A 27,813-nucleotide genomic window follows, 5' to 3' on the forward strand; every position below is an offset into this window, starting at 1 on the left:
TAGACATTATAATCATTTATTTCTACCAAAATACAAACAAACAAACAAAAAAGCATCAAATTTCAGTGGAACTCAAAGTAAAACAGATGTATATGGGGTTGTGTGTGTGATTGAGTGTGTGGTTGTGAAACTAGAGATTGCGTTGTGTCGATGTATGTCCTCACAAAAATTGTGTGTAAGTGTGTGTTTGTGAATATGAGTGTTTGCCAAATTTAGAATGTTGTATAGGCCCACCCATTCATTTATGTATATGCATCTGCATTGGGTTGGATTTATAGATTTTTATTGGACAAATAAAAAGAAATTCTCTGAATTTCAGTATTTCCCATTCATTTCCTATGAGTGCCAGTCTTTGTCAATTAAGGATTAAGTCAATTTTTTGTGTGTGTTCAGGTGGCAAACTTAAGAAAAGTAGCCAAGTCTTGTAGCACTCAGATTAAGAAAAAAAAAAAAAAAAAGATGCATGAGGGTTAATCGTGAAAATCTGAAAAAAAGACTGAAATAATACTTTGTTGTAAATCATGTTATAATTTATATTAAATATACTCTAGTTACTTATCCTTGTTTAATTACAACTCTTTTTTTTTTTACACTATAATTCATCACAAGTGCTGAAACTGCATGAGGATTAAACTTGTTACTGGTATTTTGGTATGAAAAGCCTAATGATGCAATCTGTAAGAATATAGACACAAAAGATTTTATATTTTCCTCCAGTTGTTCTCCAAGTTAATATTTGGTTAACACCAACCTTTTAACATGGGTAATTAATGGGGCTTACTCTGATTAAAGTCAGTGTCAGTTTAAAGACTCAAGCCATTTTAAGCTTTATGTCCAGAAACTCAGCTTCCCAGGCTGCTATGTATACAGCATAGGACGGCTTCAGCTGTGAGCTATTAAAAGCACTCAAACCCTGCCGTATTGCCATTTGTGTGAGTGTGTGCTGTTCAGAGTTGTGCCGTGAGCAGAGACAATAGTGGAGATGATCATAACCACTGATGCCTACAGCTAAAAAACAGACGTTTACATCAGAGATTCTCGTAGACTCATGTTACAGGTATGTAATAAAGAACAATACATAACATCTGAGCACTGTATAGTTGTGTGGTTGTATCTCGTTGTGTTTATTTTATGTCCTGTGTTCAAAACATGTTATTTCAGTGTTGTTAATACTGACTGGATATATTTTGTAATGATTTTTGTTTGTTCGCTTCTTAGTCACCCCTGCAATAATCCATATTTAGGCTGGGAATCCTTGGCTAATTCTAGGCTGGAATATATTTAGAGCTTTTCTCAAATGGTGTGAAGACATCCTGATAGACTTCAGAGGGTTTCACTTTGTGACTTACAAACAGGTATTGTTTAATATAATATATAGACTCTCAAAAATGTCTAGATTTGCTTTTCTAGGGCTGCGTTTACACTAGTGTGTTTTCATTTTGTAAAACGCATAACTTTTGCTGTGGTTACGCTGTCGTTTACACTTTTGAAAAAGACTTTTGAAAACGCTGCAGACCCCGTTTTGGTTTGGAAACTCTGGGGTTGTTGTTAAGTGTAAATGGACCAAAACGGAGACTTTTGAAAACGGTGCTGTACCCATAGATATCCCTGCTGAAAAAAACAGCTAAAACCAGCCTAGGCTGGTTGGCTGTTTGTAGCTGGTTTAAGCTGGAAGTAGCTGGTTTTAGCTGGTCTCCCAGCCTGGCCAGGCTGGAAAAGCGGCCAAAACCCCTCTAAAACCAGCCTGCCGGCCAGCTATGACCAGCTAAAACCATGCTGGTTTACCAGCTAAAACCAGCCAACCAGCCTAGGCTGGTTTTAGCTGTTTTTTTTTTCACCAGGGATGTATAAGTAGATTCCCCTTTAGTCCGCTCCAAGCACGTCTGCAGCGTTTTCACACGTCTCCGTTTTCACCAGAGTATTGTAAACGACAGGCGTAACCGTAGCAAAAGTTTTATAATAAGTGTATATATTATATTAACTGCAATATTATACTAATTTAAACGCAGCCTTAGTTTCATATGCTATCTGTCCCATTTTTAGACATGTTTGGCTTATTTAAGATCAGATTTTTGTGAAAATGACTTTAATTCATATGCATCTAAATTCTTTTTCCATTGTTTAAGGTCTAACAGTACTGAAACACCATCATCAAGTGACATTATGGTGAGAAACTGTATATTTTAAAAGCAATTTGAAGCAAGTTGTTCAAAATTAAATTAACCATTTGAAAATGTCAATCTTTACAATTATGTTGTTCCAAACTGGTATGACCTTCATTACGTGGAGCACAAAATAAATAATTCAAATCAAATGATTGACCTTTTCGTGCTTTGGAATCCCTCCCTGGTTGCCATGAATTCCAATCTGTGGAAAAGATTAGGACATTTATTAAACATGCATTAGAATTTGAGTTTCACAGAAGAAAGTCATACGAGTTTGGAGGGAGCATATGACAAAATCAATTTTCTGTAATCATTCCAATCACTAAACAATTTTATTGTATTTGCATTGTTTTTTTCTGTTTTAATGTCTCTTTCAGAGGCTGGATTTGACCTCAGTTTGGCTTGTGCTCTCAGTGGTGGTGGTCGCAGCTGGCGTCTTTTATCTCTACGGTCTGATTCTCAGGCATTTAGCCAAGACAACTGTGAGGAACAAAGTGGTGCTGATTACAGATTCTCTGTCAACACTTGGAAATGGTGCTGCTCTTTCAGAAATACTGGATCATTGCCGTCATGCAGTACATTTGCAATTCTGTAACTTAAAAATAAATATGCCTACAGTATATTGTAATTTAAGAAAGTATAAAAGGGTAAATTAGACTTTTTAGAAATAAGATCTTACTGTAAATATTACAACTTGGCAGGATAAAAATACAGCACTGAAGTTAGACATTGCTCAGTGAGCGACTGAGAGTTATGAGAGTGTCAGTAATTGTATATTTTTATTCATCTTTTGAAATATTTTCACAGCGATTCCTGTAGTTTTATCAGATATTTTATATCAAGTATAGTTTCAAAAAGTTTCCGAACTCCTTGCAGAATCTGCAAACATTTAAATTATTTTTCCAAAATAAGACGGATCAGACAAACTGCATGTTATTTTTTATTTTAAACTGACCTGAATAAGATATTTCACATTAAAGATGTTTACATATGGTTCACAAGAGAAAATAATAGTTGAATGATCCTGTTCATAAGTGTTGTTACAATTTTGGGTAGTGATAGTTCTTCATGAGTCTCATGTTTGTCTTGAACAGCTAAACTGCCTGCTGTTCTTCAGAAAAATCCTTTAGGTCTGTGGGATTACAAATTTAAGAATCTGTTTATGATGTGCTGACCCTAGATTCTTACATAGCATCAAAGGAAAACCTAAAGTGAAGTACATTGAATTTATGTTCATGTGAGTTGACAGTTCAAAGAAGATTAAGTCAAGCAACCCAGTCATCGGACATTAACCTTTGTATCTGTGTACACCTCCTGAACAGTGACATGATTCAGCTGATTGGATCATTTGAATGATAGTGTTATGCTTATTCTTGATTGAATCAAGGATCATCCCTCTGCTTTGTTTGACTTGTCTCCACCTCCAAAAGTCCCACCTCCTTGTAAATGTATAAAAACTATACTGTATAGAACTCAGACAGACTTTGGTAACTGCAGCTACCGACAGCTTGTGATCTCAATAAAGAATCCTGCTGAAGATACAACCAAGTCTCCTGGTCTCTGAGAGAAAAGTTCACAACAGTTCTCACAAATTCTTTGGTTTTTCAGCATTTTTTATGTATTTGAACCCTTTCCAACAATGACTATGATTTTGAGATCCATCTATGCAACTATTATAGAAGGTTCAAATGCTCACTGATGCTTCAGAAGGAAAAACTATGCATTAAGAGCCGAACAGAATGAACATGTGTACATTTTTCTTATTTTGCCTATATATATATATATATATATATATATATATATATATATATATATATATATATATATATATATATATTATTTAGTACTGCCCGTCAGAAGCTACAGCAGACAAAATTAGTGACATTTACCCTGATCTTCAAATTCCAAAAATTTTCACCCCCCAGCTCTTAATGCATTGTGTTTCCTTCTAAAGCATTAGTGAGCGTTTGAACCTTATGTAATAGTTGCATATGAGTCCGAGTTTTCTATAGTGTGAAAATATGGATCTCAAAATCATACAGTCATTGTTGGAAAGGGTTTAAATATACAAAAATGCTGAAAAAAAAATAAAATAATTGTAAAGGACTTTTCTGAAGAAAAATAGTAGGCAGTTTAACTGTTCAAGACAAACAAGAGACTTATGAACAACTATCACTAAATAAAAACACAGCTCCTCTAAAATGGCCTTGTGAGACTATGATGAAACGCATACAGATATATTTGCAGATTAACTACATATTTGTTGTTTAAACATTTTTTTTTTTTTTTTTTACATTGTGATCATTTTAGAATGTGCAAAACTCTTCCACACTGGAGGAGCCAGACTGATCCTTTGTGGAAGTAACTGGGAAAAGTTGGAGACTCTAGCTGAGAGGTTGATGAGTGAATCAGATCCAACACTTGTGAGTGCAGTGACAATATGAATGAACATGGTTTGAAACATCTAGAAATGTTTTTTTTTTAAGATTTTGGTTACAATATGTCAGTAGACTTGTTTCAATTCTGTGCTACTTTACCGCTTAGACATTTCCACCCAAACTAGTCGAGCTGGACTTCAGTGATATGGAGAGCGTTCCTGAGGTGATCTCTGAGATCCTGGAGTGTTATGGCAACCCAGTCTCATATAAAAACGTACCCTGACTACGTTGGTCCAAAGTGCAAAACGTAGAGGGGTTACAATAACGGCCCTTGAATTGTATGACTGTTACGTTTTTTTGCCTATTCTTTTCCTATTGTTTTACGTCCAAGTCACGTGACTTTCAAGATTCCAACCGTGAGAACAAAAAACATGGCGGACATTTCTCTCATTTTTAGTGAAAAACTCAATATTTAGAATTAGTTTCTGCATAAAAATAAGTTTTGATTACATTTCTAGCGAGAAATATATATATTATTTTCATAATATTCACTCAGTCAATGTACACAATCACTCGCTTGCTCGTTGTTGTGAAGATTTTTCAGATCTCGCCAGAATAATGTGAAACTGCAACGTTTTGGTTGCTATGGACGCTGCTATCGGTGGATGGATGGATGGATGGATGGATGGATGGTCTCACTCCCAACTCGTCATATATTGACGCTTGGTCAGGAACCCTCGGCGTCACTTATTGACGAACAGGGTACCCCTTCAGCGTCACATTTAGACGTGCAGGGATTCCCTATAGAATCTGTACCGGAGCCTGAGGCGTTGAAATTTGACGTGTTAGGTATATTAAGCACGGGTCGTAACCACGATAAATAGGAATAAAAAAAGAATAAATAAGTTATGGCAGGGCTAGTCAGTTGGCGGCCACAAGGTCATATTTATTTAGCTCGTCAACTGATTTTTATTTTATTTTAAAATAAAATAAACGCTGGCTGATATCAAAGTGCTGTCTGTGAAACAGCGTTCAGCGGTGACTTTAACAACGCTCCATAGCGCGAGCAACACCAGTATCCTAAGCACTTTAGGTGTTTTCTAGTTTTTATCGAAGGTTTATTGATATTGATAAGCGTACTGTATGTAATGTGCTGTGATTTTGTTTGGTTAATCAATGATTAATCAGCGCAATGCGATTATTAATAATAATCATTATTATTTAATTATTTGTTTGTTTGTTTATTGGTTGGTTGATTGATTGATTATTTATATTGTATTTTTATTTATTTATTAATAAATCAATCAATCTGTGGAGCTGACGTCATTGTATGGCGCGATCCCAAGATCCATTGCGATTTTCCACTCGGTAAGTAGAACAGTTAATTGATATAGATGTGAACAATTTCTTACATTTTCGGTACAAAAAGTCAGTTTCAGGTCAAGAAGTTGTGTTTAGAACCTTTAGAAGTGCAAGGTAGTAGTTTCGTGATGCAGTAAATGACAGCAGACATTATAAAAATATAATTAGCTGCACCATATGTGTAGTATGCTAGTAAGTTAGCTAATTAAATTCAAGTTTGTTTATTTTTTTCCACATATAATAATGCAAGGTAATATGATAAGAGACTGCATGATTTTTATTATGTGTTTTCATATTACAGTAGCTCACAACACTTCAGCCAATTATAAATGTTGAGATAAGGAACAGTGTTGCCAGATTGGTTTGTTTTCCAGTAATTGTTAGAAATCCACACCAAATTATATAGTAAAAACACAAATCTTAACAATGGTACACAATACAAATGTATTCATAGCTACGACAATACTGTGGCTTATCACAATTATTTAATATGTCATAATAAAGCAAATTAAGTGTTCTTCTCTAAAGAAGGCTACTTTGTTTCGACATTGTAAACTGTTTTCCATGTCTGTCATTTGGCATAACAGAGTTATCAAAATTTCACCTGTCCAAGCCCATTTTATCCCATGTAGTACAACTCAAAACCAGTCAAAAACTGCCTAATCTGCCAACACTGATGAAAAAATAACTGGTAAAATTGTAAGAAATTCTGAATTCTGATTTTTTTCTCTTACCAGGTCCTTCACATTTACCAGCTTTTCACTTCTCCTTTATTTAACACGACCCACACACAGACACACACAGACACACACAGACACACACAGACACACACACACACACACACACACACACACACACACACACACACACACACACAAACCAAAGGCTCTTTTAAGAGCCACGTCCATTTTGTTAACCTGTAGTTGTCTCTCTGTAGCTCACTCACTCTTTCTCTCTCTCTGTCTGTTTACATCTGTAGTTGTCATATCTGTCCATCTTTGTTGTGAGTCTTTCTGTCTGTCTGTTTGTGTTTCTGCCCATCACCATGAGTGATTCAGAACTCCAAGTACAGTTTATGAAGCTGGATAACCTGGTTGATCATCATGAACTCAGCGATGAGCTCCAGAGTCTTGATGACTTGCTTGGTGAGCTGCAGAAACAGGAGGAAGCAGCACCAGTAAAGACACCTGAACCAAGGGTGCATTGGAGAAAAAGAGACATTGATGGAACCATTGTCTATGCAAGACCAAGGTCAAGCAGGAATCAGTCAAATAAAGGTCAGTATAATTGTAGATTCAATATATTAAATATCTACATTGTTTAGGCACTTATAAATGTATCAGACATGGAATATGTCAGAGAAACAATCAAACCAGAACTGCTCACTTGATATTTGACATGAAAATAAATTGATTACATACAGTGTTTGTGTAAAGCAGTATAAACTACACTAAATTATTGGTCTTTGTTTGAAGCAGTTTGTTCTGAGTGTCTTGTCAGTGGCCAACCAGCTTGTTTCTTTTTAAATGATCTGCTTTTACAGCAAGCAGTCTTATTTGCTTTTATCATCTATATGACAACTTATAGACAGATAACTGCAAGTAATTGGACTGTCCACATGTGGGTTTGGGAAATAAATGTCTGCTAGTCCTTTTCTCTAGCTAAACGTTAAACAGTGAGCTTATGCCATTTCATAATAAGGGAGGTAAATTTGTGCTACTAAGCTTGGGACAAGTTGAAAATGTTATAAAGGTTGTTTTTTGTTGTTTTTATCTGGTACAGCTGATCACGTTCGGAAAACTGATCGTCCCATCAATGCTCCTGACACTAACTGTGAGGTGACCTTTGCTCCAGAGACTGTTGGTGTGTACTTTTTTTGTGTAAATTACATTTTCAAAATCCAAAGGCACTCCAAGCAGTACACTTTAATATATAAGTGTTGTTTTTAAATATTCCATACTATTTTAACAGAGTGTTTTCTGCAAGATCTCCAGCACTCACTGAGCGATACCTCAGATGATGAGGCATCACCTCCTGGAAACTCAAGAGATGCTCTCCTAGCTTCCTCAAACTGGAGCATACGACAAAGTCTCTTTGCAGAGAGGTGGAGGGCAGAGAGACCCCGTCTGGTGAACACAGCTGTGGCACAAGAAAATGTGGCCCCACACATCTGCCAACAGTGTGGGAGCAATCCAGCTGCTGTCCGTTGTTGTGACTGTCGACCACGCCCCTTCTTCTGTGCTGATTGTGATGTCCGCATGCACACCAGGCATGTTCTCCATAACCGAGATGCCATGACTGCTGGATTCTACCAGCCATTGCCTCCAACAACTTTTGTTGTAGATAAGGCTCTTTCCCATTGTGGTAAGTCCTGGTTTATGACTGTACAACATAAACATCATTCTGAGAATCGTTAGGCCTCATAAGCTTAACTATTTAAATAATGCCTTTTTGTTTCGTATTGTTTGATATTGAATTTATGAGGACATTCCGTGTCAGTCAGCTTTTTGAGCAACTCTTGCATACTTTTTCAGCAATGTTCTTCATTACCATTGAAGCATTACAATGTATTACTCAGTCAATACAAATGATCTTAATTCACATGTTTGATCTTTTCCAGTACGGCTTGTACCTGTGGAGATTCCTGACAATATTTGCAGTTGTTCACCAGAGTCATTGAGGGTCAACCCAGGGAAGAATGTTGCTGTGATCACAATGAATGGTAAGGGTGTAAAGATAAGTGCTATTATATGGTAAAAGAGTTGGGCTTGTAACCCGAAGGTCGCCGGTTCGATTCCCGCACCGGCAGGAATTAAAGGTGGGGATTGTGAATGAACAGTGCTCTTTCCACCTTCAATACCATGACTGAGGTGCCCTTAAGCAAGGCACCGAACCCCAAATTGCTCCCTGGGCGCTGGAGCAATGGCTGCCCACTGTTCTGGTGTGTGTTCACAGTGTGTGTGTGTGTGTGTGTGTGTGTGTGTGTGTGTGTGTGTGTGTGTGTGTGTGTGTGTGTCTTTGTTCACTTCTCACTGCTGTGTGTGTGCACTTGGATGGGTTAAATGCAGAGGACCAATTTCGAGTATGGGTCACCATACTTGACAATATGTCATGACTTTCACTTTCATAAACATCTATACATGCTCTTCTCTCATAGGGGAGCACAGGTATGTTTGTAAAATATACACACTTTTGAGTAATGTTCAAAAAGTAAATGAAATTATGTAAAAAATATTTTAAGAATCCAAACCCTGATTAATCACATAAGGTTTACATTAAAGTGGATTTGTTTTTGATTTTTCCAGGACGATATGATCTAAGCATGCCTGAGTTGAGAGGCATACCAAGCCACTTGGAGTGGGCGACCTAAATCGAAGGTATTACTGACCTGCGACCCTTCACTTCACAATTTGACAATCCACAATTTATGCCACAGATGTCTTTTTTTTTTTTCATTTTAAGAAATGAAGATGGCAGCACCAGGACTGTCCTGGCAAGCATTTTTAAGAATGCTGTGTCCGCTTTGGTCATGTGAGTATTGAATTTATTTATCCTATAGTGTTGTTTACTCTTGTATTGTGGGTTGAAAAGCTGTTTGATGCTAATGTATTTGTCGTACATTATTATCCGTTTTTTCCCCTTACTTCTAATAGACTGGCAAGATCTCCACAGACGGTTTTCAGAAGTTTTTTTGAGTGGGAGGCTGTGCGATATGAGGTGGATGAAATCTGCAAGGAAGAGCCCTTCATCTGTCCTGCGTGCACCCCAGATATGCTGGCAGTTTCAGTAGATGGAAACCTGAAGCATTACCGTTTCAAGAATGCAGCTAGGTACTCCAAACTGTGTATAATGTCACACTGTTGAAACAATATTAATAAGAAAAAATAGCTCTTTAATGTGCACCAAGTAAAATTATATTACAGCTACAACAGATTATTATTATTATTGTTTTTTTTGTTTGTTTTTTTTTAGATCTGAGGAACAGGCCATCTTTGAAGACGTCTTTATAGCTAAGGATGAAGATGTGACAAGATTTGTGGACTATATTCACAAGACATCCAAACATGTAAAATTGTAGATGATTAGACTACATACAGGACTACATTTATCTTCTACTCAAGAGTTTGTTTAGAAGAGTCTTGTTTTTCTTCAACCCTTTTCCATATTATAGGTCAGTGGAAGAGGTGTTTGTGGAGGGGTGTGGTCAGCAGCCAGAGAGACCTCCCAAAGATCTGCCAGCAAGGTAGATGAGGAGGGACTGGAGCTTGCGGTGTGTCGGCATGGAGTGCTGCTCTGTGCTTTAAATATGTACAGGGGGGGGAATTTTTGCATATCCCCTGTACCTACAAGAAAAGCTGGCCAGTAGGCAAATCACTTTTTTTTGTATGGATGTGACCTGCAAATATTGGCCCTACCTCCAAAGAGTTGCAAAAAGCTGCCCAGAGCTCCAGCACCTTCTTAACATGAAGCCCTTCCTTTCAGTTTTCCATGCCAAAGCCCATGATTTTAAATGCGAGGTAGGTGAACTTTGCTATGTGATTATCAAAACTGGGCATCTGCAAATGAATGTAAAAACTTTCTCAGCATTATTTACATTATTTTTTTATTACTACTAATCAGGTGAAATGGAGTGGGGCGTATCAGGATGGGGCTGGTTTAACACTAGGGGAGGAGGTGGAACAGTGCAACTGCAATGCTTTTCTCTCCAGGATTGCAGTGACCACAAAACACATGTCCAAAGCAGGTAAAATGACCACATACAGTACTTCACTAGTTACATCATTACATAATAAGTAGGGGGAATATAGTAACATGATATTTTCTGTGTTTGCAGGACGCACAGACATGCTGACTCTCATGGCCATGCGCTGGAATCAGCAAAAGTTCGACAATTTGGCCACCGCACTGACCCGTCGATATCAGAAGGTAATGACATCAGTGGAATTTGTTTTAGATGTTCAGTAATGTATGTTATTAGTGTTTGAAGCTGTGCATTAAACATTTGGTACTTGTTTTTGTACTATCTGTGATTATTTGTCATTGCAGACCACAAAAGCTCTACAAAGCCAGGTGCAAAACTTAGAGTCCATGAAAGTCGAACTGGCAGTGATAGAGAGCCAATTGGAAAGATTGAGTCAATGATGTAAAGGAGTGGGCAGACAGTGAGGAAATGGCCAGTATTTATATATTTCTAGTAATAGGTTTAGTCCTGAATAATTGTAATTGTTACTGTTATTGTAATTTTGTGCCACATATTTTTTCTCAGCAACAACAACAACCACAAATGATGTTGATGCCTTGGCCAGCCGAATTGAGGTGCTGGTGGCAAGTATCAAGAGGCGTTCCCAGCATCTCTATAAAGATACAGATGGCAACAAAGGTCGTGCCAGGATCCGCCGCAAGATCAGGGAGGAGAAGGGGATTCTGACATCAGTTGTAGAGAAATACAACAGAATGGTTCCAAACACAGACACTCTGTGCTTAGAAACCATTTTGTCTGGTGAGACAGCTTGGCCATGGCAGCTGCCACACAGTGGTATGTACACAATTCGTATACATACATATTTTTACACTTACACACATTACCCACAATGCCTTAAATGTCAGTTTGTCATAATTTTTTCTCATGCATTCTAGACTCTGTTGACCTAAGGACAAAAAGAAAGGCATTCGACATCATCATGTCAGTTAGGCGACTTCAGGAGGAGCAGAAGATTCTTGTTGCAGAGATGGACCACCATTGGAAATATCTTTCAACTCGTGCTGGGACCCTCAGAGAACTGTTTGCTGAGACACTAAAAAGTATGTATTTGTAATATATAGCACAAACATAAGCATAGGGTTGCCCCCGACCAAATATTTTCCTGGAAAATTGACTCACTAAAGAGTCAGATCCAGGGCTGAGAAAGAATAACAGGGTTTCCGCGGGGTCTTAAAAAGTCTTAAAAAGTCTAAAATTTAAAAATCAAAATTTTAGGCCTTAAAAAGTCTTAAATTCGCTGTTCTAGGTCTTAAATAATTTTACACAGGTCTTATTTTTCCGATGTCCATGTAATGCTACCTCTAATGCTCATTTAAATTCTCTTTTTGTTGTTTCCGTGGTGTTGTAGTTCTTTATTTCACTATTCCAAATATAATTTGCTGTATTTAAACTACAAATGAGACCAGCATGCAATAGCCAATCAGCTTTCTGTTATTGCCGCGAGTCTCTCTCGGATTGAACCGCAGAAGTAAAATGGATTTAACTTTTTAGCTTTGGGGAAGTGCAAGTTTAGTGATGCTTAGCTTGAAAAAAACTGAATATAGGGCTTGGCTAAGGCCAGTTGCTAACAACTAGATTTTTTTCTCCCTCTGTGGAAGTTACTGCGTCTTCAGAATCGCAGTAGCAGAATACAGGTCAAACTACCTTTTTCTGTATACAATGTTATCAATAATAATAAGAAATATAGGTCGAGCTAGCTGACCGCCAGCGTTCGAAATACTTTTAAAATGTTTTTTTTTTTTTACTTGCCCGACCGAACAAATCGCCTGATTAAAACTGAAGTGACAAAAACAACTAGTGAAGCATCCAAAGGCAAGAAAGATTCATATTTTAATACATTAAACGTAAACAGAAATTGATAATGGATAGTGTATTTCTGGTCTATTTGTGACATACTTTAAAACAAATTAATGTAACAGCACTCTAAAGAAACACACTGAGGTAAAAATTTCAAATGTATAGTTTATTTATAACATGATATAGTTCAGTAATATACCAAGTGAGCTTTTTGCTGAAAATTCTCACAATTACAAATGTTACATTAATTTTAGCTCAGTAAAAAAGTAGTTAGTGAAGTAGTTACTTACATATTAGACAATATGCAACATTAGCAGAAGCATTCTCCTAGCAACGTTCTGCTATGATTCAGCATTTTGCTCGAATCAGTTGAAATTACTCGCTCATGAAGTGACTTACCTGCTGGTAGTTTAGTGTGTTTAAAAGTATGCCTCCACACCCAACATTTCTAATGTATATATTTATAAATCAATAAATGTATTTAAAACATTAATCTCACTTTTAATTTTGCAGTGTAAATTATGTAATCTCACTGCTAACAGCCATTTAGAATTTATTGATAAATTCATAAAATAAATTTCAAAGGTAATGCATACATTTCAAAAGTAAAAAAAAAGGTCTTTAGAAAGGTAAATCAAATATGCAGATTTAAGATGTAAAAGCTAATAGAGCACTGATGAAAATATTGCTTCAGATTTTTTTTTTACATCAGATATTTCTAGTGGTACTTTTATGGGGATAATTTGTGTGGAATAGTATCTGCTGATATGAAAAGTTCACTGTATATCGTAGTAATAAATTTAATTTATGACATCCATGAAATTGCGTTTACTTTTTACATTAAACACATTAAATATTACATATATGCATGTAATATAATTTCTATTTCCATTACAGGTTTCGGTCTTAAATTTCATATAAGGTGGTATTAAAAAGGTCTTAAAAAGTCTTAAATTTCACTTGTTCATATCTGCAGAAACCCTGGAATAAGTTATTTGAGCCATTACAACTGTCAGACTATTTTTATTTCACTGTTAGTAAGAGTCTGATTTTTTTTTACTAACGTGCATATTCCTGTAACTACATAGATGACATGCCTAGTAATGAAAACATATTTTATTGTACCATAAGTGGCTGTGTAAGCCTTCATTACACTTATATGTAATTACTATCTAATAATTACAGGGACCAACCATCACCATGTTCTGTGGAGTTTGTTTGTATTTTTGTTTTTTCTGCAACTACACAGTCAATCCAGTTTAGTCCAACTATGACTTTTCTAACAGACTAACAATTTTTGCGTTACTATTAGGGGGCAGCCCTAATAAACATACACAACAATGATGAATGTTTTTAAAGTTTCTAAGGGAGGCCTAATGTTATTTTGTTATATTTTTGTTCTTTCAAGATTCGCAATGTGGCCTAAGTGAAGAGGGTTTGAAAGGTCTGCAGAGCATCATCCACAGGAAGCTACATAAAATCAGAGATATGCGGGTGCAAGCAAGAGAGTGTTACCTGCAAGTTTTGTCTGGAGCAGAGAACTTCTTAAACAAGTCGTCAGCTGATGACTATGACAATTTCTGGTGACGAACTGTAATCAACAGTGACCCCTTTTTTTTTTCCTTGACCGTGGCCTTGACCTTAAACCCTGATTCTAAAGAGTGTAATAAAATATGCTTTTCATCACCTTGTGCATCAACGTGTATTCTCTTTTTTTTACATACATAAAAATGTATGCATGCATGCCTCTACAACCAGTCAGTGGTGGAAATTAAGTGCATTATTGTAAGGCTGTAAGTACTGTACTGTTCTAAAGTATAGATTTGAGGTACTTGCTCTCTCAATGATTTGTTTCTTTTCATGCCACTTTTTAGTTGTACTAGGCTGCAGTTAAAAGAAAAAAAAGCTTTTACTGAACTTGACAGCACATGAAGAGCTTATAAAATATGACATTTTGGTATAAATAAAACTACTCAGTAGTTCATACTTACAGTATAAGTACAGCCAAAACAAGTAGTCAATTGGCAAAAAAATTATTTGGTAACTAATTTGTTGATCATAAGTTGATCAAGTTTGTTGATCATTTTAATGTAAAAACATTACATAGTTCCATTGCATTTTTTAAATTTTTAGTTGCTTGACATGTTTAATCATGTTGAGGTTTGAACTGTTCACAGCATGTGTATTGGTATTCTTTTTTGGTAATGTGTAATTCTGACTATTTTCATAATACTTACAAACCAAATCAGTTGGGTAATGAAGAAAATAATTAGCAGACTAACTCATATTGAAAATAATCATTAGATACAGTAGATATCTACAAAATAGTTCAAAATGAGCTCCACCTTAATCAACTACAAGACTAAATAATCATGAGTTTTATGAGTAATAATGAAGTCAAGACCTTTATTTATATAGTGCTTTTAACAATACAGATTGTGTCAAAGCAACTTCACAGTATTTAAACAGGACAATAGTGTGTAAGTAACGCATTACTGTAAACAATCAATTTCCAGTTAAAGGCAGTTCATCAATGAATTCAGTGATATCATCATACAGTTCAGTTCAAATAGTATACGATATCGCTGGAAAATAAATATGATTCACAGGGGAAAATGGAATTTTAGGTCTTTAGCCCTGGGCTGAGAAAAAACAACTATGCCCACATATGCCTGTGTCCTAGTTTAGGGTGCTGTATAACAATTGAAACTTGTTTATGGAATAAGCAGATTATAGGGACATAGACAAGCAAGACAAAGAAAACCATTATGACAAGGAGGAATCATTATTTCCCAACATTAAATGCAAGTTCATCCAAAATCATTTTGCTAAAGGAAAAAAGAAAAGAAAGAAAGAATGAAAGATATACAGAAATAATAAACATGTTGCCTAGACATGTTACGTTAAAATATTTGTGTAAATTTTTACTGTATTTCTGAATTCTGTCTTCAGAGTCTCACAGTACCATCAAAACCTAACACAAGCATGTTGTAAATATAGAAAGGGGCAGAAATAAAAAAATGTTTAGGCATAAATGTGACAACACAGTTTGTTGTCCATGGTAAAGGGAGTACATCTGTACAGGTTTTATTGCCCTTCCACCCACAGGGGACCAGTAGAGCCTCCTGGTAGAGTAACAAAACTGCACATTTCAAATGGATGTAACTTAAAGTCCGATTAACATATCAAAGAGAAAATCAGCAGGACAACTAATTATGCTGTGTTTAATATATAATGTTGGAAACAGTTTTTTCACATATACAGAAAGTTTGTAAAAAAACGTTTTAAAAAGTGTTCTTAGTAAAATACCAAATTTCAACTTGGCTGTCAAATATATCATAAAAGCTTGCACAATAAACATATTTAGATATAACTTTATTCATTGAATATAGTATTTACTTAATTTAATTAATAAAAGATTTTTAAACTACATTACCCATAAGCCTTTTACACTCTATCGATGGGACGGGAAAACATGGCGCTGTATATTGTAGTTCATTAAAGTTTGTATTTACGCTGTAGGGTTAGGGTTAGGATCTCGGTAAATGGGTAATTTCTTGCAACACAGCAATGCCTCATTGTTCAGTGACATTATTACTTAAGTCATAATGACAGTAAAACGTAGTTTACAAAATGAAGCACCTTGTATTTTGGCCTAAAAGTTAATCCAGCCACAGCTTGTCAAAATCCACATCACACTTACTTCCAAATATGGTAATTACGGGATCTTCCGGCTGAAGGTGGGTTATAACCATATAACAGAAGGGCAGTTAAATATTTATTTCTTCTCATTAAAAATAAAATTTCACAGTTATTGATTCCTATCTGTGTCTTACCTGATGTAGATTAGATTATTGATTAGTTAAGATAAGTGAATCTTTTTTCCAAAGCAAGGGCCTATTTCCATGGTATGAACCAGAGGGTAACTAATTTTGACAGCTGTATACTGTATGAGGAATAAATACTAAACTATTTCAAAACGTCTAATTTCTGCTATATATAAGCAGAAATTAGACGTTTTGAAATAGTTTAGTATTCCTCATACAGTATACAGCTGTCAAAAAAAAAAATATATATATATATATGTACTTATTTCCCAAAATGTATCAATAAGTCAAAATCTAAATGTAGTGCTTAGTACAGTATCCTCTCTCAGCTAGATACTTGAAATTAAATACACGAAAATAACAGTTCAGTATAAAATTGAATGCAAATAAAGGCAATCAGTTTTAGAGAAATATAACAATTTAAATAAGCATTCTTAATAATAAACTTATTCTATTTTAGGCTACATGAAAATAAATATGTAAATGGGAAATATGTAACACTAAATATATTACTATATTTATGTTGTGGTATTTTTTCATGCTTGGCATAACAGACAGTTCATGTAAACTTACCTATACCAAAACTGCACTGCACAAATCTTTAAAAATAATGTAGAAACAGCATATTTGTAGCATGTCCTCTCCATGTTACACTACCTGGCTGTTACGCAGTTCATGACAAATGTAAAAGATGTTTAAAACAACAACTTTCAAAAAAAAAAATACTAGAAGAGAGTATGCACTGTGCAAAAACTTTAATGAAGAACAGCAAGCAAAACAAAACAAGAACAACAACGACAAAACAGTTGGGGTTGGTTGGGGTGTGGAAACTCGGTCAAAAAATGTTGGAACTCCCTGGCAGGCTCCCATGTGTCATCCCAAGTTTTGGCACTGTAAAATATCATAAGTGCACATATCATTAGAAGACAGAACAAAAATCAAGATCATTGTTAGGTTTAATTTAGAGAGTTCACTGGCATTTATTGATATTTGTTAAAGTGGCATTAACCCTGGCTACTTAACTGTTTAAAAACACTGTTGGATTAGCTAGAAAAGGGCTTTGACTTGCAGAATGCTGACTACGTTTTAAAATTTCAGCATGTTTTCATGTTGTATTACATGTAGATCTGGCAGTTCTACAGACTCAGGGATCAGGAGTGACTGCATCTTGCCTCCACTGCCATTCATCATTGTTCTCCTCTTCTTCATATTCAGTACTGCTCTTCTTTTCTCACTGCCCTAATCTTCCTCATGCATTTTATCACCACTACTGTCACTGTTTCCATCTTCATTGCTCGAAAAAATGATGCAAATCACATGTAGAACAGCATTCTCCATCCAAGTTTAGTGTTTCAGATGCTGACAAATTATTTTATGCATGCATGATTCCCCTAGTAAAAAAGTCATAGATTTAAAATGCATTTATTTTTGCAAGTATAGTTCAAATCTATTAACATATTTACTGACATATCGCTCAAAACATACTGATATAAAAAAATAATTACATTTTATATGGAGTACTACTTGTGCACAAAGCACATTTCTTAATATTAATCAAAAATATGTTTAATGTCACTATTGATGAGAATTGTATGATAATAATTAAAGTGTACACAACGTTTACTTGCAATAGTTGCACTTTAGCACAGTCAAATATATCCAAGTATATCTTTAGTTGGACTTCAGTACTACTTCTGCATTAAGTATTAAGTATTAAGCATTAAGTACAAAATGATTTGTTCCAATTTAATAGGCTTTAAATATACCAGGTTGGTATACTAAAAGTACAATTACAGAGTATTTTTTATTAAGTAAATAATAAGTAAATTTATTTTTAGTATACTTAGCATGAAATAAATAAATTTTTCACTAAGGTCACGTCTACTGTAACACATTACTGGTAATGTCCATGGTCAATGTCCTGCTCAATAAATAGGCTTTAGGTAGTTGTGTATGTATAGTAGCAGCTTAAGTACTTAACTAGAAACCAAAAATTTTATCACATCAGCTCCATTTTATTTTTAATACACTGGCTGCCTGTCAACTATTTTTAAAATTGTATGAATTAGAAAGCACTGAATTGTCCATCTCCCACAATCCATTGTGTCCACTTCCAATTCATAAATTCTGGGCTCTTACTAATAACTAGATATCTAAATTGACACAAGGAGGTAGATCTTTCTCCTATCTGTATCCAAAATAATGGAATATTCTTTCAAGAACTTGGAATTTAGTCACACTTTAGTTTTTAGTCCAGACAACTGACCATCGCCCATGTCCTAGCAAAACCTTGTATCAGTTTTCTACAGACTACTTCAGAGGATGATTTCCTGCCAGGATCAATTACACGACCAGGGAGCTTTCTCTTGCCACAGACATCAATAAAATGAACTTCAATGCTGCTTTCAAGAGACCATTTAAACTTTGCCTACATCATATTTGTCATGGAATAGACTACTTAGCATTGCAATGAAATTAAATAGTTAATAAAACACGACTTACCACACAGTGCAAGGCAACCAGTGGACTTTCAATTCTGCTTTTCCCTACACACACAAAGTAATAATTGTTTTAGCTGTTTAAGCAATCACTGAATTGTTATCTTTAAAGGCCAGAATTAGTCACTGAGACAAGCAAGCAGCCTAATAAAAGACATTTTACCTCATTCATTCTTTCCCCAGTTATTGTATCAAATAGGAAGATCTTCTGCCTACTACATTTTCGGCAACCTAAATGATTAAAAGACAAGGAAAGTTTATTAAGCAACGAATGTCAAGCTTTGTAGTTGAATCTCCAGTTAATAGTTATCATTTTACTTGTGAGGTGAACTGTGGTCCCACTTTGTCCCTGCTTATTGTCAATCAAGCAAAATATACTGTGCTGGGTTTCCAAAAGCCCTCCTAGCTTAAAGGGGTCATCGCATGCCCATTTTCTACAAGTTCATATGATTCTTCTTTAGGGTCTTAATGAAAAGTTTATAATATATTTTGGTTAAAAATTCTCAATAGTAGTGTAAAAAAACACCCTTTTACCTTGTCAAAATCAGCTCTGCAAAATATCAACTCATTTTACTGCAAGGTCCCTCTAAATGCAAATGAGCTCTGCTCGCCCCGCCCCTCTCTGCCTGGTATGATGAGTCCCAATGTTTACTTTATCTGCATTTAGCCATGTTTAGCGGCAAAACTTGCCAACGAGCACATTATTAGGAAAGGATGTTTGCAAAGATGCATAAAAAAACCCTAATACTTACTTTTGCTGTGGGTGAAGCTGTATTAGGAACAATTCGCACAAACATAGACGCGTATGATCGGAGTCGGATATTACTTTTAAAGATTAAATAAATACTACTGGGTGGATTTTCATCATTGTAGGGTGGTTGTGTTCACAAAGTGCCAACACACATTAAGGTTCAAACAACATGAAAAAGTTGGTTTTGCATCCGATGACCCCTTTAAAATAGTGATTGACATTAACCACAGCCCTTGGACACTGGCCACGTAAACACAGTTAAACAACTTAACCAACCAAAAACAAAAACAACCAACCAAATAAATCAAATTTGCCTGAAGTCAACTTTGTCTGAGAGCAAATTCATTAATAGTGTGGATTAAGGTTTACCACTGAAAAACAAAACTTACTTTTTCTTCTCTTCTTCACATATGGCCCCTCCAGACTCAAGGACTGGGAGATGGAAGAAGCAGCAGGTGGAGGACAAGACTGTGGAAGGGAGAGATCAGTGGTCATAAGACATAGAGAAGAGACAGAGGTGGCAGAAGGGGCTGGTGTCGTACTTTTCTTCCTGTGTCGCAAAGACTTAGAACATGGCAGTGGAGGTGGAGGAGGAGAAGAGTATGGAGGAAGAACAACAGTAGAGGAGGAAGGAGAGAGAGAAGTGGGAGAGTGTGGGAAAGAGAGAGGAACCAGGTCGAGTACAAATACAGTCTCGGACTCCTTTGTGAGACTGTCCGACTGCTCCACGGTTAGGCTCTCCGGCTGCTCCACGGTAAGGCTCTCCGACTGCTCCACGGTGAGGCTCTCCGACTGCTCCACGGTAAGGCTCTCCGACTGCTCCACGGTGAGGCTCTCTGACTGCTCCACGGTGAGGCTCTCCGACTGCTCCACGGTGAGGCTCTCTGACTGCTCCACGGTGAGGCTCTCCGACTGCTCCACGGTGAGGCTCTCTGACTGCTCCACGGTGAGGCTCTCTGACTGCTCCACGGTGAGGCTCTCCGACTGCTCCACGGTGAGGCTCTCTGACTGCTCCACGGTTAGGCTCTCCGGCTGCTCCACGGTAAGGCTCTCCGACTGCTCCACGGTGAGGCTCTCCGACTGCTCCACGGTAAGGCTCTCCGACTGCTCCACGGTGAGGCTCTCTGACTGCTCCACGGTGAGGCTCTCCGACTGCTCCACGGTGAGGCTCTCTGACTGCTCCACGGTGAGGCTCTCCGACTGCTCCACAACGGAACCGTTGCACTGCTCCTGACTGGGGCTGTTGTGCTGCTCTGCTATGGGGATGTCATTGTACATATATTTTAAATAATAATTATTATTTTTGAGCAAAAATCTTGCTCTTACCCTTAGTCAAGATAAATTCGTAAGCCCTTCGCATTTTCTCCAAAAAATTTCTTGTGACAGGAGTGGGGTGCAGATGGGTTATTATGTCTGCAACCCACTTATTAGATTTTTTTTAATCTTGTTTTCCTATAAATAAAATGGGCTTGTAACCCACTGCCTCAAGTTTCCGCACCTGAAATGAACAAAAGCAGTTACTACACATTAGTTAAACCCACTGAAATATTAGATACATTAGTACTGTATAAAGCAATTTTATTTTAAGGTCATTTAATGAAGTGCAATGTAAGAAAATGAGCCTTAATCTGTTTTGTAAAGATTATTTGAGAAAAAGCATTACCACATCTTTTATTTTATATGATCAAAGTTCAATTTCAGATAAGGCCAGAGGTACTCTTTCAGTTTCTAACATTGCCAACATGACTGAGTCATTATGTGACAGAGAACACAACTTATTGTTTCTCTTTAACACAAGTTAAAGATAAAGATAGAGTCTTCCTTAAATAAGTTTATAAAGGCCACATCACACTGGTACTAGTCTATGATATGTGACAAATATGTGCTTACAGTTACACTTCAAATAACACTTATGAAAAATTAGCTTTTTTTTACTTACTGCAATACGGGCAGAATCAATTATGCGGCCAACATTTCTGCTTTTCATAACAGATTTCCCCCACTCGCTGTCCAGTGACACCACTTTTTCTTTTAATTTTTGTTTATTGGACAGACTTCCAAAGCAGACATAGCAGGTTTTCCTGCTTGCCTGATTGGGAGTCTGGCAAGATGGGCAGGGCCTAAATTTGGGCCTTGTCATAACTTAAAAAAAAAAAACTAAAATAATATACAGCAGAAATAAACAAAACAAACAAACAAAAAAAACAGACAGACTAAGACCTATTGAGAGGAACAGAATAATGGACAGATACAGATGTAAAGAGAGAGAGAGAGAGAGAGAGAGAGAGAGAGAGAGAGAGAGAGGGACAGCAATCTACAGAGAGACAAGTTAAAAAGACAGACGTGGCTCTTAAAAGTGCCTTTGGTTTGTGTGTGTGTGTGTGTGTGTGTGTGTGTGTGTGTGTGTGTGTGTGTGTGTGTGTGTGTGTGGGTCGTGTTAAATAAAGAAGAAGTGAGAAGCTGGTAAATGTGAAGGACCTGGTAAGAGAAAAAAATCAGAATTCAGAATTTCTTACAATTTTACCAGTTATTTTTTCATCAGTGTTGGCAGATTAGGCAGTTTTTGACTGGTTTTGAGTTGTACTACATGGGATAAAATGGGCTTGGACAGGTGAAATTTTGATAACTCTGTTATGCCAAATGACAGACATGGAAAACAGTTTACAATGTCGAAACAAAGTAGCCTTCTTTAGAGAAGAACACTTAATTTGCTTTATTATGACATATTAAATAATTGTGATAAGCCACAGTATTGTCGTAGCTATGAATACATTTGTATTGTGTACCATTGTTAAGATTTGTGTTTTTACTATATAATTTGGTGTGGATTTCTAACAATTACTGGAAAACAAACCAATCTGGCAACACTGTTCCTCATCTCAACATTTATAATTGGCTGAAGTGTTTTGAGCTACTGTAATATGAAAACACATAATAAAAATCATGCAGTCTCTTATCATATTACCTTGCATTATTATATGTGGAAAAAAATAAACAAACTTGAATTTAATTAGCTAACTTACTAGCATACTACTACACATATGGTGCAGCTAATTATATTTTTATAATGTCTGCTGTCATTTACTGCATCACGAAACTACTACCTTGCACTTCTAAAGGTTCTAAACACAACTTCTTGACCTGAAACTGACTTTTTGTACCGAAAATGTAAGAAATTGTTCACATCTATATCAATTAACTGTTCTACTTACCGAGTGGAAAATCGCAATGGATCTTGGGATCGCGCCATACAATGACGTCAGCTCCACAGATTGATCGACTTATTAATAAATAAATAAAAATACAATATAAATAATCAATCAATCAACCAACCAATAAACAAACAAACAAACAAATAATTAAATAATAATGATTATTATTATTAATCGCATTGCGCTGATTAATCATTGATTAACCAAACAAAATCACAGCACATTACATACAGTACGCTTATCAATATCAATAAACCTTCGATAAAAACTAGAAAACACCTAAAGTGCTTAGGATACTGGTGTTGCTCGCGCTATGGAGCGTTGTTAAAGTCACCGCTGAACGCTGTTTCACAGACAGCACTTTGATATCAGACAGCGTTTATTTTATTTTAAAATAAAATAAAAATCAGTTGACGAGCTAAATAAATATGACCTTGTGGCCGCCAACTGACTAGCCCTGCCATAACTTATTTATTCTTTTTTTTTTTATTCCTATTTATAGTGGTTACGACCCGTGCTTAATACACCTAACACGTCAAATTTCAACGCCTCAGGCTCCGGTACAGATTCTATAGGGAATCCCTGCACGTCTAAATGTGACGCTGAAGGGGTACCCTGTTCGTCAATAAGTGACGCCGAGGGTTCCTGACCAAGCGTCAATATATGACGAGTTGGGAGTGAGACCATCCATCCATCCATCCACCGATAGCAGCGTCCATAGCAACCAAAACGTTGCAGTTTCACATTATTCTGGCGAGATCTGAAAAATCTTCACAACAACGAGCAAGCGAGTGATTGTGTACATTGACTGAGTGAATATTATGAAAATAATATATATATTTCTCGCTAGAAATGTAATCAAAACTTATTTTTATGCAGAAACTAATTCTAAATATTGAGTTTTTCACTAAAAATGAGAGAAATGTCCGCCATGTTTTTTGTTCTCACGGTTGGAATCTTGAAAGTCACGTGACTTGGACGTAAAACAATAGGAAAAGAAAAGGCAAAAAAACGTAACAGTCATACAATTCAAGGGCCGTTATTGTAACCCCTCTACGTTTTGCACTTTGGACCAACGTAGTCAGGGTACGTTTTTATATGAGACTGGGTTGGTTATGGCTGTCTGGATGTTCTCATCTTCAATAGCAGTATGAAGGTGAAGGCTCCTGTTCAATGTCTGTCCCTCGAGATGGACAGGATAGTCATGGATGTGAACTACTTTGGGCCGATCACGCTGGTTAAGGGTAAAACACCATTGTATTTCAAGCATGACAACTCTCTCAACAGTTTTAGCATGTTCATGGATATTTCAGTGTTAATGTTTTTTTCTTTTTTTGGCTAAATGGATTTACTGGGCTGCTGCTGCAGAGCATGTATGACTACTTCCAATAAATAAATGTACAGACACACTGCTGTGAGCATGTAAGATATATTCATTAATAGTCCCATAGCCAATGTAGACAGGTGGAGATGGGGGATGTGGAGGGTTTCAGAAGAACCAGTTACAGTAAACGTAGAACCAGACCATTAAATAAGTAGTATCTCAGGGACCAATCAGCTTGTGCCATGTAGTAAATTATGTGATTTCTAGCAGATTGCTTTAAAACAGACCCATCAGACTGTGCCATGTGGAGTTTCATGACTGAACTAGATATTTACTGTTGCAGGTGTTCTCCCATCACTGATCTCCAGAAGAACCGGTCACATTCTTGTAGTCAACAGCATTCAGGGGAAGTTAACGGTGCCTTTCCGTGCCACCTGTGAGTTTTTGTGACTAGTTTATCTTAATATAACACTGATCAACAGTAATGAATATATCAATTGATGTCTTGAATATTTAGATATCTTTGTCAGTTTGTATGTTCTGTATTGTTCAGATGCTGCCTCCAAGCATGCCGTTCAGGCTTTCTTTGACTGTCTGCGGGCTGAGGTTCAGGAATATGGGATAACCGTCAGCATCGTCAACCACACTTTCATAAAAACTCCCAGCACAAACTTAGCAGATGAAATCACAGCAAAATCCATGTGGACAGGTGAGTGAACTACACTGACAGTTCAGCAAAGAACATGATTTGACGCTCATAACATCTTACTTGTTTGTTCACTAAATTGTCTTCGACGTTCTGTTTGGACACTGGCTGGAAACTACAGACTTCAAACCCAAGTGCCTTGGTGTGACCCCTAAAGAGGTGGCCACTGAGCTCCTGAGGACACTGAGCAGCAAGAAGAAGGAGATTTTAATGGCCCGCTCCATCCCTAAAGCAGCTCTCTATGTCAGATCTCTCTTCCCCAACCTGTTCTTCGCCATCATGGCAGCAGGAGTCAGAAACACCGCAGCTGTGGAGATGCCTGATGATTAAAGGACAATGGGTTTCACTAGAGCTTATTTATAGGTTTTGCATACAATTGAATAATGTGTCACTGTGCTGTGCTCAAATCAGGAGATGATGATGAAGTCAGTATGACTGTGGATTGGCTGTGACTTTGTGAGTTTTGTTAAAAACAAAGAAATAAACATGAAATCAGTCAATATAAACCAACATGAAGTTTTTCTTCACAACCAATCTATTGTTTTATTTAATATAGCAATTAAAATTCAGATGTAATGTTTAAATTGGGTCATATGTGAGGATCTAAGGCTGTAGTTATTTGGTGGTGGTGAGATGTGACAGATGAATGAACAACATTACAGCGCCATCTTCTGGTATTGTCCCGGACTGTCTGGTGACGTCACATCATGGCGCGCTACATACTGTCTCGAAGCAGTATCTTTCGGTTCACTCAAGGATATAAAAACAGTCAGCGACCCAGCAAATGCTGTGGATGTGTGTACCTCTCGAATATAAATGTAATACACGATAGACCGAATCAGCGTTTCACAGTTGCTCTTGACTGCGGCGGTAAGAGAAATAACGTTTTCATGTCATTCCGACTTTTTGTCTCAAAACTCAGTGAGCTGCCTTTGGACAACATTATTGACCATCAAAACACATGATTCATAACACGCTGTTAACTAGCTGGTCAACACTCTCAGACAGGATCAATTCAAATTCTATACGATTTAATGGTAACAATAACAATACTTTCCCTTGTCATCTGAATCAGGAGCAGTGAGTAGTGCAGTACTGAAATACACTGTCAGTCATGATCAGCAGGTGGAGTTGATCTCTACAGAGGTTCCTGAATCACACAGGGGTAAAGGTGTAGCAGCTCACCTGGCAAAGGTGAAATCACTCTTCTGCTTTCCTCAGTTCTTCATGTCCTGTTGTTTTCTGTAACTCAGTAATGAATTTCTCTGTTTTCTTCTTAGGCTGCTCTGGATTTTGTTGTTGAAGAGAAGTTGACAGCGAGGATATCTTGTTGGTACATTAGAAAATATGTAGATGAAAATCCACATCTTGGATACCAGGCTTATATTGAAAATAAATAAATAAAGGAAGAATTAAACAATGCCTTATCAGAAGATTTTACCTCCTTTGCAACTCGACTCCTTGCAGACTAATGACAGGATGTACAGAGTTTTTGGAGCCTACAAGTTCACTAACTTTTTAAAGCTTTTATTTTTTTATTTTTTTATTTATTTTATCTAAAGTACAGCAAAAACAGTAACATTTTAAAATATTTTACCATTTAAAACAACTGTTTTCAATTTGAATGTATTTTCAAATGTAATTTCTACCTGTGATTTCAAAGCTGAATTTTAAGCATTTACTTCAGTCACACGATCCTTTAGAAATAATCCTACTATTCTGATTTGCTGCTCAAAAACATTTATTAATATTATTATTTTGAAAACAGCTGAGTGAATTTTTTCAGATTTCCTTGATGAATAGAAAGTTCAAAAGAACTGCATTTATCTCAAATAGTAATTTCAAATAGTACAAATATTTCACAATATTACTGCTTTGCTGTATTTTGGATCAAATAAATGCAGGCTTGGGGAGCAAAAGAGAATAAAGCATTAAAATCTAACTGTCCAAAAACTGTTGACTGGTAGTGTACAAGAGAGATACAAACAAACACATCAGCAAATGGTCAAGCGTACAAACGTATGACTTAATCCATGCGGCAATCCTGTCCTAAGAGTGTTGAAATATTACATTTATCAGATATTTTATTCTAAACCTGTTTGTCATCTGTTAACTTCCATTTGGAAAAAAAATGAAGATTTTTCTATCAAGTTACCATCTCAGTTGCTATCCAGAACATTAACAAAATAGTCCATGTGACATCAGTGGTTCAACTGTAATTTTATGAAGCTATGAGAATACTTTTTGTGCACATAAAAAAAATTATTTAACGACTTTACAAACAACTACCCAGATAGCACACGCACGTCTGCAAGATGTCTGTTAAATATCTCTTGATCTGGAAAGCATCTGCTGTGTACAAACATCTGGCAGAGGTTTACAAACATTCTTAATCAAACTAATAGACGTCTGTTTGACACCTGATAGGAAACATCCAAAAGACATATTGCAGATGAGCAAACTACATCTTGCAGATGTCAAATACACGTTGCTATTGCAAATTGCTTTGAAACACCCTAGCAATCCCAAGAAATCATGTTGTTACTACTGTTAATATGATTACTATCATCATCATCATCATTAGGCCCATTATTAATATATTATTATTTTAATTTAAAAGGTGTTGTTCAATAATTCCATGTTATACATCTTCACTATTTGTTAAAACCTATGTGTAATCACTCTGCTGGAATTATTAATAAGCTTGTTATTTTTATCATCTGAAGCACAAAGATTGTTGTGTTCCAAATCACAATGTTCCACCTTTTGAAAAGTAATGAGTAAAGTATTTTTTTTATATTTAAAAATGTAATTTCACAGTTTAAATTCACATTTTATTACATGAATACATCACAAACATAAGGTGTCCCGCAATGCTTATTCAAAATCAATTTATCTGTCAGAAAAAAATTATTTAGATTTTTGCTTTTGAAATGAGTAGCCTAAATAGAGTTTTCTTAATGTCATTTTAAGTGGCACTCTGTGATATGTATTATTTGTTAGTTGTAATGTTTTATTATTTATTTATTTA

The 27,813-nt window shown here is 36.3% G+C and overlaps 4 protein-coding genes across 6 annotated transcripts in view; all 4 read left to right on the plus strand.

Moving 5' to 3' along the window:
• Nucleotides 1-27,813, plus strand: part of LOC141337759 (NACHT, LRR and PYD domains-containing protein 3-like) — an 887,345-nt gene that overhangs the window by 509,381 nt on the left and 350,151 nt on the right. The window lies entirely within an intron of this gene.
• On the plus strand, nt 924-25,112 carry LOC141338061 (dehydrogenase/reductase SDR family member 7C-B-like). The gene is made up of 10 exons (XM_073843632.1): nt 924-1,057; nt 1,219-1,355; nt 2,127-2,166; nt 2,543-2,699; nt 4,476-4,588; nt 4,710-4,788; nt 23,865-23,996; nt 24,420-24,512; nt 24,630-24,785; nt 24,904-25,112. Exons 3-10 carry the CDS (start codon nt 2,164-2,166, stop codon nt 25,110-25,112), a joined length of 942 nt encoding a protein of 313 aa, XP_073699733.1. The 5' UTR covers nt 924-1,057; nt 1,219-1,355; nt 2,127-2,163.
• Nucleotides 6,893-11,701, plus strand: LOC141338052 (uncharacterized). The gene is made up of 14 exons (XM_073843622.1): nt 6,893-7,182; nt 7,688-7,768; nt 7,877-8,269; nt 8,526-8,627; nt 9,211-9,282; nt 9,368-9,436; nt 9,559-9,735; nt 9,878-9,971; nt 10,077-10,422; nt 10,526-10,649; nt 10,740-10,831; nt 10,952-11,067; nt 11,172-11,441; nt 11,543-11,701. Exons 1-5 carry the CDS (start codon nt 6,951-6,953, stop codon nt 9,273-9,275), a joined length of 873 nt encoding a protein of 290 aa, XP_073699723.1. The 5' UTR covers nt 6,893-6,950; the 3' UTR covers nt 9,276-9,282; nt 9,368-9,436; nt 9,559-9,735; nt 9,878-9,971; nt 10,077-10,422; nt 10,526-10,649; nt 10,740-10,831; nt 10,952-11,067; nt 11,172-11,441; nt 11,543-11,701.
• Nucleotides 25,483-26,193, plus strand: LOC141338136 (protein NATD1-like). Its single transcript, XM_073843699.1, has 3 exons — nt 25,483-25,652; nt 25,858-25,976; nt 26,063-26,193. The coding sequence occupies exons 1-3, from the start codon at nt 25,490-25,492 to the stop codon at nt 26,180-26,182; spliced, it is 402 nt and encodes a 133-aa protein (XP_073699800.1). The 5' UTR covers nt 25,483-25,489; the 3' UTR covers nt 26,183-26,193.

This window comes from Garra rufa, chromosome 1 (genome assembly GCF_049309525.1).
Source record: "Garra rufa chromosome 1, GarRuf1.0, whole genome shotgun sequence".
Taxonomy (NCBI): domain Eukaryota; kingdom Metazoa; phylum Chordata; class Actinopteri; order Cypriniformes; family Cyprinidae; genus Garra; species Garra rufa.

Coding starts and splice junctions, on each gene's coding strand:
- LOC141338061 (XM_073843632.1), top strand. Junction 4,789..23,864: donor GATCTCTGAGATCCTGGAGT/GTTATGGCAACC, acceptor GAGACTGGGTTG/GTTATGGCTGTCTGGATGTT. Junction 24,513..24,629: donor GGTGCCTTTCCGTGCCACCT/GTGAGTTTTTGT, acceptor TGTATTGTTCAG/ATGCTGCCTCCAAGCATGCC.
- LOC141338052 (XM_073843622.1), top strand. CDS start 6,951: ATGAGTGATTCAGAACTCCAAGTACAGTTTATGAAGCTGGATAACCTG. Junction 7,183..7,687: donor CAGGAATCAGTCAAATAAAG/GTCAGTATAATT, acceptor TATCTGGTACAG/CTGATCACGTTCGGAAAACT. Junction 7,769..7,876: donor CTTTGCTCCAGAGACTGTTG/GTGTGTACTTTT, acceptor CTATTTTAACAG/AGTGTTTTCTGCAAGATCTC.
- LOC141338136 (XM_073843699.1), top strand. CDS start 25,490: ATGGCGCGCTACATACTGTCTCGAAGCAGTATCTTTCGGTTCACTCAA. Junction 25,653..25,857: donor AGTTGCTCTTGACTGCGGCG/GTAAGAGAAATA, acceptor CATCTGAATCAG/GAGCAGTGAGTAGTGCAGTA. Junction 25,977..26,062: donor TAGCAGCTCACCTGGCAAAG/GTGAAATCACTC, acceptor TTTTCTTCTTAG/GCTGCTCTGGATTTTGTTGT.